Raw genomic sequence first — 20,276 nt, 5'->3', positions numbered from 1 at the left:
GTCCCTGGTTTTGCAGAAAAAACCCCTAGAAACTTAGTTTTTCTTGCAGAAAAGCCCCTAGACCTTGTTTTAAGTGAAGTTTTCACGTTCTAGCTCCGTTTTAGGCGTTCTTTGTGTCCACGCGATCGTTGTAACACGTAGAATAGTTCTAGCATAGTTTTGGTTGCTGTTTTCATGTATTGTTGTACTGTTTCTTAGTTTTTGCTATTGTTTGCATGTATGTTTATGTTGTGTATTGTTTTTGGCCATGTGTTCGTGAGAAGACGTTGATCCATTTGATCAGTAGCCCCAGTACCAGTACCCGGAGCAGCCATCTTCTGAGCAGTTTGAGCAGCAGGAGCAGTTTGAGGAAGGCAAGTATAACATGTATTTAAATAGAGAGTGAATAATGCTTGTATTTATGTATTTATCATGTATTTTTGTAACTCATGTATTTATCATGTAACTCGTGTAACGACGACGAGTAACGATGACGAGTAACGACGATGAGTAATTTCGTATTCGCTCTCTAACTCACGCATTCGCCATCCCTCGACCCTCAACTCTAGACCTCGACCCTCAACCCCGTTCCTCGACCCGGTTCCTCGACCCTCAACTCTCAACCCCGTTCCTCGAACCGGTTCCTCTACCCCATTCCACGACACACACTCACACTGTCTAATACACTCTAACACACACACACACACACTCACACTAACACACACAGACACACACACACTAACTCTCTCTCTCTCTTTCTCTGTCCCTCTAACATACACACACTCTCTCTCTCTCAAACACGCATATTCGTTCAAAGAATTGAATTCTCCTGCTTCATTTAATGATGGACACATACTCTAACACATTTTTACGGTTTCAGTTAAGGATGGACCCCTTTGGTGATGAGCAGGCCGCCGGGCAATACATGTTGGACGCAATAAACGAAGATACGAGGACCAACACCACCCAGCCAATCGCTAAAGAAGATGCTCGGACAGCTGATTCGTTCCTGAATATGTATGGAGATGCCGATGAAGAAGATGATGACTTTGCGCCGCCGCCCAATCAGCAGCAGCATGTTCCAGTACGAATCTTAAAACTATATGCATGGTGTCTTCAGTAGATTAGTTTTGCGATTAACATATCTTTTCTATAATTTAGTCGACCTCCGCATCGACTTCATTGAGCCAGTCAAAAGGGAGACGTCGGCCAACCAAGAAAATGGAGGGAAGACAGGTCATCAGAGAAGTGGACGCAGAGGGCTGTCCAAGTGCTCCAGAGGATGCTAGCACAAAATTTGTCAACCAATGTGGGGTTATTGTTCGGGCAAGAATTCCGATCACCACAAGACTATGGAAAACGACCAAACTCGAAGAACAGCAACACGCCGTGCCTGCACATCAGAAGAAAATGCTATGGGCAGAACTCAAGGATATGTTCACTCTTTCTGAAGGAGTTGACCAAGAACTTGTGAAGAAATGTGCCTTGAGAAAGATGGCCCTTGCCTTTGCAACTTTCAAGAAGAAGTTGTACACCAATTACATCAAGAAGGATAAGGAGCCGAACTAGGACGATCTTCCTCAGGTTAAACCATACTGGGAGGAGTTCAAACAATACAAACTATCAGAGGAAGCCCAAAAAAATCCGAACAAGCCAAGGTGAATGCTGCAAATAAGAAGTACAGCCACCACCTTGGGGCTGGCGGGTACAAGAAGTCAGTTAAAAAATGGCAGAAGATGGAGCAGGACCTTATAGATAGAGGCATCAGGCCGACGACTTGGGATTGGCCGGATAGATCCGAGTGGTGGTTATTTGCTAATGGCGTGACACTAAACCAGTTGGATGGAAGTTTGGTCGTGCCCGAGCATATGCAAGAAGTGTCCCGCGATCTAGTCGCTGCAATAGATGAGACTCAACAAGGAACATTCCATCCTCAAAGGGAGAATGATGAGCTGACAAGGGCATTAAAGAATCCGGAACACCCTGGACGAGCCCGCGGCATCGGCGTGGTCCCATGGAAAGTTGCTTGGGCCGGAGATCCCTCTTACAAGACTCACCGAAAGAGCAAAGCCGAATAGGAAGAGAAACTTCGTGCCATAGAAGAAAAGATGAACGAGAAGGTTGCGTCCTTGGAATCTCAGATGGACGCCAGGGTCAATGAGGCGGTGCAGCTAGCTCTGAGCCAAAGGGGCACTGCTCGGTCGCACCCGGATGTTGTGATAAGCCCGGCCTCTCAGCGACGCAGCAGCTGTGCATCCACGGCGGCGCCCGACGTACAAGCGGAACAGCAACCCCAGATTGAGCTAACGGCGGTAGATGACCAGAGGTATCTAGTGGATGATGTCACCATGCCGACACCGTGCGAGCTTCATGTGCGAGCAAGAAATATATCCATCCATGTCGCATACGGGTCAGCCCTGCCCCTGAATCCTTCTACTACAATTCATGGAAGGCCGATACCTCCTAGCTACACCTCCGTCACAGTCGAGCAGATAGTTGGAAACAATGAGGATTTTGAGCTCGACTTCGTTGGAGGGGATGGAGAGAAGACATTGGGAGACACACTGCACGGGGTCGTTCTATGGCGCAAGGCCGACATCAAACTTACTGCAAGCACAATGGCTCCCGTGCAGACCGATCGCCCGTCTCCGCGGCCTACCTCACCGCCGTCCCCACTACCACCTCCTTCACCACCGTCTCCGCCGGCGCAAAGGGCCACGAGTACTCCAACTCCTCCTACACTAGAAAAGGGAAAGAAAAAGACAGCATCCCTCCCAGCGGCTGGACCCTCAAAGAAGAAGCAGAAAACGGTCGAAAGACAATTAACCTACGAGAAAACCGCTGAGGAGTTGGAAGAGGAGACTGCTCGATATATAAAAGAACAATTGAAGCCTAAAGTCCCCCCGCCGAGGGAAAAGGTACCTCTAGAACTAGGGAAAAAGCTTCTCGCAAACCTAGACAACCCACCAAAACCGAAAAGCTTACCCTCGGACTATGATCGTACTCTGACAAAGGCACACAAGGTGAGAAATCTGAAGAAAAAATGTGGCAAGACCATTCCTCAGCTTGGCACACAACAAAAAGAACTCGAGCCCCTCCGGGTGCCAGGGTTGCCACTCCTACACCCGACGGACGTACAACTCCAGGCGGACCTACAGGCCGTAATATTTCTTTCTGAAACTAGATTAACGCTATAGGAGGCAACGGGGCATGTGGAGGCAAAAATTCCTGTCGCTCGCACTATTACTCCATTCCAGCATGGAAAACCGTTTGTCACTGAGGAAGAGGAGAAAAGTCTAGGCACGCAGATGTTCAATTTGCATAGATGGTACCTGCGAATGGCGAAAGACGAAGGAAATATGTTTGGAGTCAAGTATCGTGACCATGATTTCTTCCGCGGGGAGGACGACTTCTGGGTGTACTTCCAAAATTTATATCACATTTACCATCGACAAGCCCTCGACACCTCTATCATCACCATTCGGGTTTTATAAGTATCACTTACCTCTACATTAATACTTTTTGTTAACAAGAACATAATTATATGTGTGCATTATAAAATTTGTATTGCATCGTTTAGACAAGAGATCCAAAGAAGCCGAAAACATGGATGGCACCATCAGATCGGCTTCATGTCTCCTTTGCTAGTCAACCAGAAATTGATCAACGAAAGTTACAAGAAAACGTGCGAAAACATGTACGATTCGTTGACTAGGCAAAGTTACAAATCCTATATATTCATACCATACAACTTTGGGTAAGTCTTGATCGACTCAAACCTCTGTTATATTACTAAATAAATACTAAGTTGTCTAATACAGTTATGTATATATCCTATCTATATCTGCAGTTATCATTGGATTTTACTCATACTTTCCGTAGAGACCGGCAATCTTATAGTCTTTGACTCAATGAGAAATCCATATTCCGCAATCCAACATATCATAGACCCCTTGAACAGGTAAGTTTAGTTTGCACAATCAAATCTTTTTTATGTTAATAACAATTCCTGAATATCAAACTTAACTTTGAGCGTAGGGTTCGGAAAAAATTTGTGAAAAATAACAAAGGACGTGATCAATGGAGGCCCGAACTGAACGTTAACATGGATTATCCGGTATGGTCATTCATAAAGATTTGTCTAGTTAAGTATATAATCCCAAATTGTTCTAAATTGAGTAATTTATTTGTTTCTCCTTAAGTGTGCGAGACAACAACAAGGAACTGATTGGTGCGGGTACTACGTATGCGACTACTTGCACATCATGACTCCATGCGGGAAGGCTACTGATGAAGAAACGAGAGTACGTCCAAACTGTTCACTAGTATATTTTCATAATTGTACTAACGCACAGAATGTTAATGCTTTTTTCCTAAATGATAGATGTCTCAAATGGTGGATGAATGTTACTCTACTGATCGGATCAACGCCGTGTGCGAGCAGCTCGCCGGATTCATTTTGAACGAGATCTTGGATCCTAGAGGCGAGTTCTACCACGACGGTCACATCGATAGAGGACTTTCATCGACATCCTGAGGGGACTAGTAGTTGGACGGCTAACATGACTTGTATATTTGTAAATATTTTTAAACATTATGCCTTGATGTTTGTAAATTTCTAAATATATTAGTTCATGTAATTAGCTTAATTATATGCTCGCATTTCACTTTTAGTTAGTTTCAAATATTCTCTGAAAACGAACACAAACAACCAATAAACGTAGAGTACTGTAGAGTTTGAGTGCGTTTAGCAATTATAAAAGAATAAACAGTAATAAATAGAACAAACAAAACTGGATTTGGGAAAAAAAAGGGAAAAGGTCATTGGTACCGGTTGGAAATACCAACCGGTACCAAAGGGGCTGCCACCTTACGTCAGCGAGGCAGCCCTTTGGTACCGGCTGGTATTTTCAACCGGTACCAATGGAGGCCTAAGGCACCGGTTGAAAAACCCGGTGTCTTAAGTAGAGGCCAATGGTCGCGGTTGCGGGGCACCGGTTGGGAAACCGGTGCCTTTGGCCTTTCTCAGCCGGTGCCCAAGGCCCGTTTTCTAGTAGTGATGAGAATACAAACTAGGGCTACAAGGGACGAGAGACTGATCTTCTAGAATTTGATACACACCTTGATATCCGGCGGCGAAGTACGGCGGCATGAGGTCACGCAACGACTGCAGCGAAGAACGGCGGCAGAAAGGACACGGCCGGGCGGTCATGGGAGAAGGATGCCTCGGCGGCAGAAGGGAGATCGCTCCTGGGCACCGCGCGCGAGAAGAGACCCGCGCTGGGCACCTGCGGATGAGAGGGGAAAAAATCAGGTTAGTTAAGTTGGGCCCACTTCCTTGGGTTTTGGCAAGTGAGATTTGCCAAACGATTGGAGCTGTATTTTAATTGTACTTGGCAAAATTATTGGAGAGTTGTCAAATCTCAACTTTTGTCAAGTGAGATTTGCCAAACGATTAGAGTTGCTCTAAAGAGTTATTTTAGCAGGACTGAAAGTTTCAATTACCGGTGCTCGGTGCACGCCAAATCTCGTGTGTGAGAACAGAGATGGTCCAAGGCTATTTAAGAGGACGCACGCACGGCGTGTCCCGGGCCCGCATTCCAGATCGTGCTCCCCACCCCTCGGCCCTCGCGCCGAGAGAGCCACCCTCGCACGCGCCCGGGTCCAACCCAACCTGTTCATCCCCCGCTCGTGAACCCACCCAAAGTCCACGGCCCACCCCTCCACCATTTCCTCCTCGGCTCCGGTTCCCCCAAACTTTTTTGCCTCCCCTCCCCACCACCACCACCACCACCACTGCCTCCCCGCCCCTCCTGCCCGACGAACACGGCACCACGAGCCCCCTCCCGGATTTAGCCATCCTCCCACCGCGGCTGCATTCCTCTCCTTTGGTAGGTGGTGGTCGTCGTTCCCGTCAACCCCTCGGCCCTGCGTGCTGATTTCGTCCCCGTTTGTGCTGGTAAGAAGCCCTAAATTGCTGATTTTTCCCCCATTTAAGTCTGCAGAACCGTTCCTTTGTCGTGAGGCCTAGAATCCGAAAGTTTGCTTATGCGATGACGCCCCGATCCGTCCCGTTTCGTGGCGGATTTGTTCGCTGCGTGTTGGATTATTGCAAGTGCCAATTCGGTCTCTTGTCAGGGCTGTTCAACCGAACCTCTCCATTCCCCAGAACGATTAGGCCGCTGAGAGAAAGGCCATTGGTGTTGTCGTTTGTATTGTATGCGATTTCAGGCCCTGATGCTGAGAGGGGGATGCAGCTGGGCTTCTGCATTCTGCACGCTGGTAGTATTGTTTAAGCACTTGATGATTCGCGAGCCTCTTTTGATGAAGAATGCGAGATGATCAAACCCTTCACTGTTGATACATAAAAATGCGCTTCTACAATCTTGCTCCTAGAATTCATAGGGGTGGGGAAGAACAAAATGATAGGGAGCTACCTTTCCCCCACATCTGATGGCTGTTTTGGGACTCAAATGTCTCGTGGATGGACCTCACCCAGAAGTCACTATTATCTTTCAAATATTTATATGTTAGTAAACTCTGATATTGCACACAACTAATTCCCATTGCTATGATTCGAATAACCAAAACATTTGTTTTTTTGAAAGGCCGGGAAGTCTTTTATCATTTTTGTGACATATTTGAACCACCTAGAAAATTCTTGGGTCTGATTTATCATGTTCACTATTTACTTGCTTTACACCCATAACTTCCCTGCCATCTTTCTTTAACTGGATTTACTTTCCTGTTGCAGTTTGCATACAGTATTTCAATGAAGGCAAATATGGGTACAAAAGCTCGTCCTCCACCAGCTGATGCAGACAAAGGGGAGATTGGCGAAATAGATACAAGGGCTCCTTTTGAATCTGTTAAAGCTGCAGTTAGCTTATTTGGTGAAGTCCGGTTTTCATCTGACAAATCAGCTGCGAGAAAACCCAAGGCTCCTCAAGCAGAGGTTGTAACTTTTATGTAACCTTTGAGTATTAAAATACTGAACATATCTACACGTATGTTTGTGCCCTAGTTTGACATAACGTTGGGGATGCTTGATCTGAACTTTGACTTACATACAATGTTAAATAAAACAATCTTAGAGTTCTTAAACTTTCTTTGATGCCAAAAGTACTGGTTTCAAAATTTCTCTGACTCCCTCCTAGGGAATCTACGTCTAACTTATATATTGTTGGACTAGCTTGACCCAAGAAGGATCAGATGCTAATTTTCATGTTTGTCTCCATCCATGTCCTATTACTTATGATACACTGTTTGCTTAACACTATTGGCTTTTTTTCTATGGAAATGAAGTTCTTCCCCATTGTTGAAAATAATTCTTAATGTTTTAAATGTCATTTTCATGTAATGGAAAACTAAAACCTACAAGATTTTAACCGTGTAGGTCTGCCTTGAGCCACCTGAATGCACCTAGGTCCAGATGATATTTGGGAAGTTTTGACATTACCTGTCTGTAACATGTCCACATGTCAGCCTTTTATTTTTATTTGGAAAATCTCTTCTACTCAACTATAATGATGTGAGTGTTTACTCCTGAGGATGGCAATGCATCTCTTTATTTTTTTCTATTTAGAGAGTTAAGAGATTTTCATCTTTATAGCCTTTTTAGTTTGTATATATATATTTCTATGAGTAATATAACTTTCATTTTGCCTGCATATATTCTCTTTAACCATCCATTTGATATAAATAGGCCTTCGGTAGTGATGTATCTTGTGGAAAAACGATTGTCTTGCTCTCATTTTTCAATGCACAACTTTTGGTTGATTATTTATCTTGACTTCATTAATGATTTAGTTCATATGGGAGTGTTGGCATGTTGCACAGTTGGCGCAGTTGATCACAGCATATTCCTTTCCCTTTTTCTTCAGGACTTCTTTAGTGAACCTCAAGTGCTTATATGAAGCCATACTATAGCTAGTAACTAACAATAGTTGGATTCTTGGATAAATAAGGTTGCAATTTATGTAATTATTTTAACTGAGAACTTTGTTTGAAAATTAAGTTGATTTGTGAATTATTTTTCATGGTTTTAAATGGACAATATAACAAGGAACATCAGTTATAAATAGGTGCTACAATTTTTCTCAAATCTGGTGTCTTTAAGGAAGCTATGTGTACATGTAGTTCAACATTTAATGAACAGACAGGTATAGATCAGATTTCCCAGTGTTGATCACTTGATTGTTAACCAATTATAGAGGACCACAAATTTTCTCACTCCACCATCTTTTAACCATGGCAGTTTATCTAGTACTACAGTTTGGAGTTAATTGTTTGCCTGTTGACAATTTTCATTACTCTTTAATTCGAATATATTGTCTTTGCACTTTAAGATTTTAACCGGACATGTTTTCTGCATCTGAATTTCGGTGGTTAGAAATGGATTGTTCAATCTGATTTCTCCTTTGTGTTTTGCCCCTCAAGTTATATTGCTCAACTGTTATAGTCTAATCTTCCAGGTTTTCCATGGTAGACTTGATCTTTTTGTTGACTGGTTCTCTAAATATTAAATATTACCCTAATATCTTGTACTTTTGAAATTGTATTTGTCACAGAGGGTGTTAGCTAAGGAGACAGAGCTGCACCTAGCCCAGAAAGAGTTGAATAAATACAAGGAACAGCTGAATAATGCTGAGACAACAAGAGTACAGGCCCTCTCTGAGCTTGAGAAAGCTAAAAAAACTGTTGAGGAGCTAACCACCAAGCTTGATGCAATCAACAAGTCTAAAGAGCTAGCCATTCAAGCAACAGCGGATGCGAAGACTCGAACCAAACAGCTTGAAGGTGGCAGCTCAAATGAAGGTCTTGGCACAGATGGTCCTCTGAAGCAGGAACTGGAAAGTGCAAGGGAGCAGTATGCTGTTGCTTTGGCAGACCTTGATGCAGCAAAACAGGAGCTTAGAAAGCTCAAGAAAGATTTTGAAACCTCATTGGATATGAGGTTGTCTGCTGCTCAGCAGGAAGAGGAATCACTGCACACAACTGAAGCCAACAAGGAAAAAGCTAATCAACTTCGTAGTGAGATTGCAGAAATTCAAGAGTCGCTTATGCACGTTAAGGCAGCTACACAGCAAGCACATGAGGAGGAGGCACAGATCCGTACTGAGAAGGATGTTGCTAGGACCACATACAAACAAGCTTTGGAAGAAACACAGAAGAAGTTGTCATCTTTGAGGAATGATTTTGATCCTGCTGCTTATGAAAGTCTCAAGGAGAAGTTAGACCAAACCAATTCTGAGATTGCATCTATGCAGAAAAAGATAGAAGATGCTCGGGCTCGGGATTTAGAGTCTGTTGCTATTGTCAGCACAGAGTTGGATGATGCTAAGGAAATGTTGCAGAAAGTAGCAGAGGAGGAAAGTTCTCTTCGGGGTTTAGTCGAATCACTGAAAGTTGAGTTAGAGGCTGTAAAGCAGGAGCACAATCAGCTCAAAGAGAAGGACACAGAAACTGAATCAATTGTTGGGGATCTACATGTTAAGCTTCAGAAATGCAAGTCCGAGCTTGAGGCAGCTGTAGCTGCTGAGTCCAAAGCAACATCAGCTTCTGATGACTTGATGTTGGCCCTTCAGCAGCTGTCTTCTGAGTCAAAGAGTGCCCTGCAGGAAGCTGAGATGATGCAGAAGAGTGCGGCAGAGCTAAGAGATGAAGCTGAAAAAGCTCGGGTTGAATTAGCTGAGGCCGAGCAAAGGTTGCAGCTTGCTTTGAAGGAAGCAGAAGAGGCCAAAGCAGCTGAAGCAAGGGCCCTTGATCAGATCAAGGAACTCTCAGATCGAGCAAGTGCTGCACGAGCCTCAACTTCAGAGTCTGCAGCAAATATCACAATCTCAAAAGATGAGTTTGATTCTCTAAGCCGAAAGGTCGAGGAGTCAGAGAAACTGAGTGAGATGAAAGTTGCTGCAGCTATGGCTCAAGTGGAAGCCGTCAGAGCCAGTGAGAACGAGGCAATCAAGAAACTGGAAGCTGCCCGTAAGGAGATGGAGGACATGGAATTGGCAACAGAAGAGGCACTGAAGAGGGCAGAGATGGCAGAGGCAGCCAAAAAGGCTGTAGAAGGCGAGCTTAAGAGATGGCGCGAGAAGGAGCAGAAGAAAACTGCAGAGATGCAGCCTTCCACAGGAGCACAAGAAGTTGCAGGTGCATCTCCACCTGTACCACAGGGTTCTGCTGGGAAAGCGACTGAGAAGAACGAGGGCCACCAAAGGAATACCAGGACGCTATTGAGGAAGAGCTTTATGCTGCCAAACATCACGAGCATGTTCCACAAGAAGAAGAGCCATGCTGGCAGCAGTTCTCCGTCGTACCTTCCTGGCGAAAAATCTGTGTAATCTATCTGAAGCTCTTGTTTGAGTTGAAATTTCCAAACTAGAATGCATGGTCAGATACTATAATCTGTATAATATGCTCGTAGTTGCTTGCGCCTTGCAGTAAATTACTGACATAATTTTATATATGTATGTTCTGTCTGTTTCTTCAACATTTGCTGGACCTCTTATGAGTACCTCTGTAACTCTGTTATATTTAAGCCAGTGTCCAAAGCACGTTCTAGTTCACAAGCTTCCAGACTAGTGTAAGTAGAAGTATCACACTCGTTGAGTTGCTGTGAATTGTTGCATACATGAATATTGTAAGTGATGTTGGAGTATGTACACCATTGGCTATCATATATGTAGAAACATACATCCCAGTGAGTGCACAACTGTTATACAAAGTGTCAGCCAGTCAGGACACGTACAAGTATAGCGCATAATTTGTTGCTTCTGAGCATGCGCAATTTGCAAAATAAAAGAATGCTAAGTTAGTTTACGCTTCTTTCATTTACAGGAGCTGCAAAGTAAGCTCACATTCAGATAAAATATGGGCACAAGGTGTTGGGGGTCGGGGTATGTGAAGTCCTTGCTTTTCTGAGGATCCTGCATAAATCACCTCACAGGTTCAACAAAAGTAATAGCCTGCTTCCCCAGAAAATGTATGTTATAGTGCATTTCCTCCAAGTTTCCTGCGAAATCAAGGGTTCCCCAGAAAATGTATGTTATAGGGCATTTCCTCCCAAGTTTCCTGCAAAATCGTATCCACCAAAAATGGGTCGAATGATGGGTTTATATAGGAGCTACTCAAACCCGTGCAAAGGAGATCTGTACTTGAAGGAGCATTAAAGTAAATCAATCTACTCAATCCTTTCAAGATTATATTTCACCATCTTCTCAAGGGTACTTTGGAAGTCGCTTCTCGGAAGGCACTGCAGATTTTGGATGGCCAAGTCACCCTTCTCTCTTGCAAGCTCATGTGCCCTCCTTATTCCACCACTTCTATGAACAAGGTCTATTGCAGCAGCTAACGAATCTGTCTCACTGAACTCAGAATCGATGATCTCCCTCAGCTCTGGTTCATCTTGCAAAGCGAAGATGACCGGAGCTGTCAGGTTTCCCTTTGCCAAGTCACTTCCTGCTGGTTTGCCAAGTTGCTCAGCTGATTGGGTGAAGTCCAGGATGTCATCGACTACCTGGAAGGAGAGGCCAAGATTCCTGCCATATTCATACATTTGTTCACAAACTGCGGTGCTGACGCCACTGAATATGGCGGCTGACCTTGTGCTTGCTGCTATCAGAGATGCAGTTTTGTAGTAGCTCTTGAGAAGGTAATCGTCAAGGGTGATGTCACAGTCAAACAGAGTGGATGCTTGTTTTATCTCACCACTTGCAAAGTCCTTGATTACCTGTTATTTCAGCACAATGTATGGAAATAAAATCAAGTCCAGTCTTACAAAGTATGAGAAAGTACTCAACTCCTCCATTACCTGACTGATCAGCTTTATAACTTCAATGTTTTCTAGGTTTGCAAGGAACCAAGAAGACTGTGCAAACATAAAATCACCAGCAAGTACAGCCACCCGTGTACCATATAGCTGATGAATAGTTTCCTTCCCTGAAAAAGAATCAAGTTTACATTAAACTTTTGGTCAATTGAAACTTAGGCCCTACTGCCCTAATGAACAAAATAGGTGTAACATTGAAAATAAATATTAGGCTGCCAGAGTGGTGGGGGCTGGGGAGGTTCTTTATCCTATTGTAAACCTAGATTCATCACCTAGGAACCCACTTTAGAGTTCAAAACCTTTCTCAAGTCAATGAAAAAAAAAAATCCTTGCTAAAATTTCAAACAAAATGTAAATGATAACATGAAGACTGCAATATTTTACAATGATTTTGTTTTATTACAATCACCTTATAGGAATGCGAAAGAAAAATGTAGGAACAATTGAACTCCCGAAAGAAATCATAACTTCCCATTTGATCAATGCCACTAATATTTGAAATGTTTCCAAGGAAAAAAGATCACTAGAAGCAAATGCATATATAAAATGAAAAGAAAATGAAGAGCAATTTTGTTCACAATATTGCTGGCATACTTGAACATAACATAATATGTACCTCTTCGCATCCCACTATCATCTATGACATCATCATGTATTAAACTTGCAGTGTGAATCATCTCAATAATCTCTGCTAAGCGTTGATGTTCTGTACTTAGCTCCCTGGATTCAAGAAAATAATGTCTCACGCAATAATCTCAAAACATTCCCTTAAAAAGGGTAAGGTTGCAACAAAAACAAAGAGGACTTACGACAAACCAGCTAATTCAGCAGTTGCTCTAGACACCAGAAAAACTAATGCTGGTCTTAATCTCTTCCCACCGGCACCAAAAATTTGTTCAGCCGCAGAAACCAAAACTGGATTTTCTGCACCAACAAGCTATTGAAGTCATGTTAGGTGTTATTATGGCAGCTAGGAGCCCAACTTGACAATGTCTTGCCTTGTACAAATAGTGATTCAGTGGAAGAAATTTGGATGAAAAACGGCAACGACAAGAAGGAACTAACTATTTAAAGCGATTTACTTTATCTATCAAATCTCCAACAACTCAGCATTCATCAAAATGTGGAGTCAGTGCATCAAAAAAAAGATAAGATGGTTTCAAAAGGGATAGGATGCTTAGAAGGCAACGTATGCTATGCAAACCACCTTCGTACGCAAACTATGAAAACTTCAATCTGGACCACCGGATCAAGATCCAAGGGGGGGTGCAGGGAGAGTGGGAGGGGGGATTTGCAAAAGTGTGATTACTAATCCAAAGGCGGGCGGTTAATAGTAAAATTACCCCCCCCCTCCTCATGCCCCTTGGATCTTGATCCGGTGGTCCAGATTGGAGTTTTCATAGTTTGCATACGAAGATGGTTTGCATAGCATACGTTGCCTGCTTAGAAACCCCCTCTTCGTTGCCCCCATTGGAAGACACACATATATCCAGAATCTACAAAGGGGGGCATCCATTTTGTGGCGTCAGTGCAGACAGCTGTGACAGTTGGGGCTCGGGTACATTCAGAACCTCCTAGAGGCACTCTGCCGCTAGGAATGGTAGAAATTACAAAGTGGTATCATGTAGCATAAAGAACCAATGCATAATTTTCAGAACAAGGTGAGCCAAGCCCCCATTTAGCATAGTTTAGGTTCACCCCTCCATGATCTTAAATCCGTAATCTCTCAAAAAATCAAATGTATATTGTTCCTCCCACTGATTCTCTATTTTATTGTCGAAAACTTGCAGAATGTTCTCATTTCTCGACACCAGGGTCCACCATCCCACAACATTTTATTTTCAAGGTGTAGTAGACTAGTAGTTAATACTTCTGTTCGACATCATTGTTGCTCCCTCCATTTCCTTTCTTTGGTGTATTAGGATTTGAAAAGGTCAAAATATATAAATTTTGACACACTAGTCAAATTATATATCCACATTTAATGCATGAAAGTTATATCTAGATTTGTATTTCACAAAACTTTTAATATGATAATAAATCTAAAGCCATTGATGATATATCGCAAGAGACATTGATGGTCAAAGTACACATCTAAAGACTACTCGAAATCCTAGTACACCTTATAAAAGAGAAATAGTGATAATACTTGATTTGAGGAACTTGGCAAAACTAAGGCAATGTAGGATGCAACAGCCAGTAGTAGATAACATTGATAGGACCCTTTGGAACTGATTTGTAGGCAAGACATGCTCAAATTTAACTCTGAATGCAGCCGCAAGCAGTAATTACTAATTAACATTAATTTCAAAACCAGTATTCCATGAAAGGGCTGTATCGTTTCAACTGTCAGCTTTACTACAAATGCACTAGAACAAGAAGAAACATTTGGAGTGAACATAACAAAAAGGGTGCATGTGACAATTCGGACAGCAAGAAACTCACCGATTTGAGATTGTTGTTAAGCTTCAGCAAATCGTCCGAGACAACCTCCAAAAGTGAGGACACCGAAGTACGCTCGGACATGGTCGCCGCCGGCACGTCGACCGCAGCAAGACCTGTACAGACACATACAAACCAAAACTCAGCACGAATAATCCAACGCAAGTGCCCTGCTGATAGGACGCAGCTTAGCCACACCAGAACCCACAGACATAGACCTGGCTGGCTGGGTGAGACCACGAAGCAAACACCTGGCGCGCGCCACCTGGACGCCACCCTGCCGCCGGCCCAGCAGCACCGGATGCGCAGCTGGCGGCGGGTGGAGCACGGGCCGACCGCGGCCGTGGCGCGGCGGGAGAGGTGGGAGGTGGAGGCGAGGGAGGACGACGGCGCCGCCATACTTTGGGTGCCGGTGGCGACACAATGCGCGGCCACGGGCGCTTTTGCACTTCTTGGGAGCTTGTGATGACACGCGACGCGGCAGGCGACAAGCGGGTGGCGGGGGCGGGACCTGTGGCGTGCGTGCCTGGCGGCGTGGCCGACCTGGCGGCCGTGGCTTTGTATGGTCCGCTCACCCCTTATCGGTGCCCATGGGATAGGGCAACCTGGGCCGTAGATTCGGCCACGTTAGCGCAGTAAGCTGGCGGTGTAAGAGCAAGGCCAGCGCAGCGGCGGATGCACAGGGAGGCGGGGGCTCCAGCCCCCTAAAGCAAATAATTACGCTTAAAATACTGTAGCAAAAATATTAAATCACCATTAAATTTTCAAACAAATTAACAACTTAAAATACTGTAGCAAAAATATTAAATCACTATTAAATTTTCAAACAAATTAACAACTTCATTGATTCAGCCTCCTTGTCTCTCATCCTACCTCCGCCACTGGGCCAGCGTATAGCCATTGCAAAAATTTTGAAGCTGGACATGTCACCAGGTGCTAGCTAAGACAAAATAATGCTCCAGCCTACAAGCTAAAGCAAAAGCAACCTTGTGTCCTATAAACAATTATGATTGATAGCTTTTCCTTTTATGCATATGATAGCCAAATAGTACGAAGATGAGTAGAAAATGCTACTTTATTTGAAGCACCAGATGCAAAAGTAAGCACCACTGCTAAGGTGATTGCTAGCACCCTGCCCTCCCGCGTGTGGCGCATGCAAAAAGTGATGCTGGTGCTTTGGAGCACCCCCAGCTCCAGCGTAGCAATTTTGAATGCTGTGAAGCCTCACATTGTAAGTGTAAGGAACATGACTCTATTAGACTATAGTGTATAATTTTAGTAATTGTGTGACAACATAATCAATGAGATTAACAAGTTTGTGAGATCATATTTATAGGATTTCTAGGTTTCATGGATGTTGTCCAAACCATATCAAGATGTCCAATTCACTGTCAAGATGTCCAAATCATAGTGAAAATCTAGAGATGTCCAGACCAGTGTAACGGTGTATGCATTGGTGACCAAGTGCAGCGCATGAAAGGTGCACCGGTTGAACTGACGACAGGAAAATTGTTGGTGTCGCTGCATTGGATGGGGCATTGTTGAGCCAAGTGAAGAATGCAAGTAGCGTCGGTTAACAAGCTCATACTCATGAAAAGGCTAAGGCAGGAAGAAATGAAGAAGTTAGCTGTCCGAGTTTTATGCATTTCTAGTTAATTATACAATTCATAGTATATATTTACACCATACACATGATTATTCTTAGCTCTAGATGTCCAGGCACTACAGGAGACCGCTCATGACTGACATATAAGACTGTCCAAATCATAACAGTATACTTTATGGACCTCCTACCTCCCTAACTGGACGTGGAGAATTACGGTGACCAAAATAGGGCTGTCACCATGTTCTGGCTACCTCTACAAATAATGGAAAGGGCGACATCCAGCAACACTTGATTAACCAAGACACCATGTCTACATTAATAAGTGATACTCTATTATCCCGCTTGGAGCCCCTACCATTCGGATGGCAGACATCATACTAGAGCAAATATTTGAATACAAGAATCGGTGTTGTGTCGTCTAATCATGTACGGTATAAAGTACAGATACAAACTAATCATGAAATACATGTCTGACACTGTAGAGTATAAATCATGCAAATATAAATAACTATAAGATATGTCTATAATGGATATCCGAGAATTGCAAAGGAAAGTAAGAGCTAGATTCATACTGAGACTCCTAAGCAATCTTGGAGACCCTAAGACTTGCTACTTCAGCTTAAACTCTACTAGCCTATGGACTAAGCAAGAGTGAATATGAGAGAAATGAGCACTTGTAGTGTGTCTCCATTTAGCCCCCCCCCCCCACCGCCTCTCATATTTGTAGGTGGGAACCATGGGGTGCAGGCCCGGGAGATGAAGCTCTTCACCTTCAACTGCCATGGAGGACCAATGGGAGAGCTACTCGTGGAAGGAGAAGGTCAGTGGAGCTAACCATGGTTCGGACAACCACGGTTAGGCTCTAACCGACCTCAGCCTTTGCTGAATGGCTGGTAAATGAGCCCTCTTGCCAGTTGTAGGTGCGCCATCCTTGTCCTTCTGGTGGTGGGCCCTTCGATCTGTGTGAGCCTCAATTCTGCGTTCTGATTGGTCGACATGTTTTGCCTTGAATCATGAGGGTGCTTGTAGCTTCATTTCTGCTCAGTTTTCAGCATTGCATATTTTTCCAAGGGATGTTTGGTTTTGGCATTATTTTAGATAAGTGTGCGTGTAAAAACTGCAAACTCTCTTGATTTTCTTCTCGAATTGACGCCTAAAGACAGTCTATAGCAAGCGTGAACATGTATTTGACTTGTTAGCTTGATTTCTGTAATATAACTGCATCTCTCAAAATATAGAAGGTACAATCATGATAGCACCATTTAATCATATTGATCTATCAACAGAGAACACCTGAAGTGCTGTTGCCGGCACGCTGTGAACAATAGTACGTTACCGCGAGGGCCAAGGCAAAAAAAAAGGGAGAGTCATCCTCATGCATATTTGAAGTGAGTCAGATGATGAACACATCTCATATTCTAGATATTGAATCAAATTTTGGAGTTAACATATGTCTTGTGCATGCTTGTAAAATTGAAGGATGGAAAAAGTATGAGCTGAAATTTGGAAAAATCAAAGTCACAATGGAATTATCGGAGGACAGCCACGATAAGGGCTATGTCAAGGTTCTGCGCACCAAGGAGGTATTGGTACTTGTCTTAAACTATCCATCCCTCATTTCCATATGCTAATTGATTCTCTTATAAAATGTCAGATCCATGCTAAGACAGAGGAGCTCCGGCTTGCTATAAAGCGAGCATGCTGGCAGTTTCTAGCCGATGAATGAAGATACATCCAGCGAGATTTAGGTGAAGGATCTTTGTGTTGCGCTAAAGCGCAAGTTGCACAATAACGGCTTGAAGAAGTAGATATAGGACGTCTCCTTCTATTAGCTGTAATGGTAAATTTGCTTTTGTAGAGGAGGAACAATAAGTGTATACATGCTTTATCTATGTCTAATAGGATGTTGGCATAACTTTGCTTCGGTTTTTCTACTTATCAAGAATATATATACTACATTGGATATTGTGCCCATATGGTTCTGATTTGGACTTATCAATCATGTCTGTACTTCATTGGAAGAGCTGATTTTCAATCCTGTAAATACATGTATAGACCAAATTTTCATTGCCTTATTGATAATGGTTTAGAGTATGTTTTCTAGATTTTCATTTAACAAATACATGGTGAAATTAGAACAAATGTCATATTCATGATAGGTAAAATAACTCAAAATCTTTCCAGAGCTTTCTGGAAATCCATTGCACAAATTCAAAAGTTCTCAAGAAGTCAACTTTGCAAGCCTAATTTACACAAAAAACCATCATCCCCTTCTCCAAGGGAATCGATTGCAGCAACGACTCCATCAACAATGTAGGTGTCATCAGAATCATCTCGTCTTCTAGTATGTCCGCATGATCCAGTTCAAGCAAGGGTTGCATGTGCCTGCTCAAGTAAAAAGCATCACCACTTATTCCTTCCATGTTTGTCCTACTCCAATTTGTCAATTCCTCTTATCGATCTTCAACATTCATTTCCACTCCTACGACAACAGAGTCCACATCGGTATGAACAACATTATTATCAGTGTCATCTCCTTCAAGCATGGCGAACAGGTTCCAAGGGTTCATTCTTAGGACATTGCACCAATTAGTTTTCTTTTTGCCTTCCACATAACACATGTGCTCTGCTTGTGTAGCTAAGATGTGTATGGATAATCTTAATAGTAAAATTGAGTTGTATTAATATCAACAATCCCATATTGATCATTATTGTACCCTTTGGATTTGTTACTAGTTGGTGCATGTACATTATACTAGTCACACTCGAAGAACATGAGTTCCTATGCATTAGGAAAATCAATGATGGTGATTTTTTAATTACTCCGTACCATTCCATGCCATTTTGACAAGACCACTTCTACGTTGCTAGATATTTATCTACATGTGCCATTTTGAAGAGAAATCCATTGATGGAGCACCTGTTGTACACACCAAATCAATGGTCTAGACCGCGAGATAGATAATATATCATATCATATGTTTTCCATCCGCACGTAGTGTCCTGATCTGCACATAGAATTATTTGGAATATATGTTAGGAACATATATCTTCAAATGTGATGAATTTGATTGAACAGAATATGACTTACTTTACGCTCAAACCATGATACAAATTGTTCCTTGTGCCTTTTTTTCAACATTCTGCATGTTGGCATTCCTCAATTCCTCCATATGCTCACTGCAATAAAAGGGTGCCTCATCACATTGACAAAAAAAATGTAAGAATTACTCATGTTGCTTACTTTACCCATGGAATGGCCTCGTCACAGTTGGATATTGTGTGTAGTGCCACATCCTCTACAAGTCAAAAGAAGATGCAGTCTTGATTTGAGAAGTTTTCTTTCTATTGTAGTCCATGCTCGCAAATACACTTAGATCAGAGGGGGGTTCACTAACAAAGCTGATGATCTAGCTGATTCCACTTTGTACTAACATTTTCAAAGAACCGAGAATAGAATGTAAGGCACTTCTCCGAGATGTATCCCTCTGCTATTGAACCTTCTGGGCTCGTTTTGTTCCTCACATAGACTTTGAAGGTATGTACATCAATCTATAGCAAATAGGGCCTCCAAGTATAGCCTCCCAGCACACTCGTGCTGGATGGCCTCTTCCACCCTTGCGTGCTGCCCTCATCCTTGCTGGTGCTTGCCCGTGGCTTTTATCACCCCGATGCCACTAGCGCCTGCACCACTGGCTAGCACTTACGCATGCTCGCCCTCTCCTCCGATCATCACGCTGCGACGCCCCGACCAGCACCGCGTGCCTCCGGAAGGACCGACCGGCTAGCCACCTCCCTCCGACCGTGCAGTTCATCCTCCCCGCACGCGCCACCCTATCCGATCTGGCCGTCTCCTCCTCCGCGGGCTCGCGTTCACCATCACCTATGTCCCCACACTTTCTGACCTGCACCATCGCCGCCGCCGCCGCCCTAGCCCTTGCTCTAGTTCCAGCCCCTATGGTCCATGACGCGCGCGCCGTAACGTAAGGGCTTGCCCATAGGCCGATTGTTTATTTAGTTTTTTTTAAAACAATTGCATTAGAATTCTATACATATAGAATTAGTTTATTTACAATTTTATAGTTTAGTGTAAGAATTTTGATTATAAATTACACTGATCAGGCAGTTTTCAATCATTGCTTGTTTTGGCCACCATAGGGGCAGAATTAAATTCTTCGGTGCGTATGTTTTGGTAGAGGACTCAAAGGTCTTTCCACAAAGTCCTGTTTCATAATATTTGGCCTTATGGTTATGAGATATTTTAGTTCAAAGATGACTGTACTGTTTTAACATGTTTCTGGATAGTAGTAGATCTATTCTGTATTTGACGACCTTCATGTGCTCTATACCAAAGTCGTAGACCCTTTATCAAGCTTTCCAGATTGGTACAGAGCATAATTTTTAGTTTGATATAACTCC

The 20,276-nt window shown here is 43.3% G+C and overlaps 2 protein-coding genes across 3 annotated transcripts; one reads left to right on the top strand and one right to left on the bottom strand.

Annotated features, from left to right (window-relative positions):
* Positions 1–5,588: 5,588 nt before the first annotated feature.
* On the top strand, positions 5,589–10,489 carry LOC120699237 (WEB family protein At5g55860-like). Its single transcript, XM_039983152.1, has 3 exons — positions 5,589–5,938; positions 6,734–6,934; positions 8,550–10,489. Exons 2-3 carry the CDS (start codon positions 6,752–6,754, stop codon positions 10,320–10,322), a joined length of 1,956 nt encoding a protein of 651 aa, XP_039839086.1. The 5' UTR covers positions 5,589–5,938; positions 6,734–6,751; the 3' UTR covers positions 10,323–10,489.
* An 80-nt stretch (positions 10,490–10,569) lies between these two features.
* LOC120699238 (probable solanesyl-diphosphate synthase 3, chloroplastic) lies at positions 10,570–14,799 on the bottom strand. Of its 2 annotated transcripts, none has more exons than XM_039983153.1 (6): positions 14,470–14,799; positions 14,255–14,367; positions 12,619–12,746; positions 12,426–12,529; positions 11,792–11,919; positions 10,570–11,710 (listed from the first exon to the last, which is right to left on the bottom strand). In XM_039983153.1, the coding sequence occupies exons 1-6, from the start codon at positions 14,648–14,650 to the stop codon at positions 11,162–11,164; spliced, it is 1,203 nt and encodes a 400-aa protein (XP_039839087.1). In that variant the 5' UTR covers positions 14,651–14,799; the 3' UTR covers positions 10,570–11,161. The 2 variants fall into 2 exon arrangements, with proteins under 2 accessions (XP_039839087.1, XP_039839088.1); XM_039983154.1 differs by having other exon boundaries at positions 14,503–14,736.
* Positions 14,800–20,276: the final 5,477 nt, after the last annotated feature.

Source organism: Panicum virgatum, chromosome 3K, assembly GCF_016808335.1.
Source record: "Panicum virgatum strain AP13 chromosome 3K, P.virgatum_v5, whole genome shotgun sequence".
In the NCBI taxonomy this organism is placed as follows: domain Eukaryota; kingdom Viridiplantae; phylum Streptophyta; class Magnoliopsida; order Poales; family Poaceae; genus Panicum; species Panicum virgatum.
Note: the sequence above shows the minus strand (reverse complement) of the source record. Positions and strands in the feature narration are given on the sequence as shown.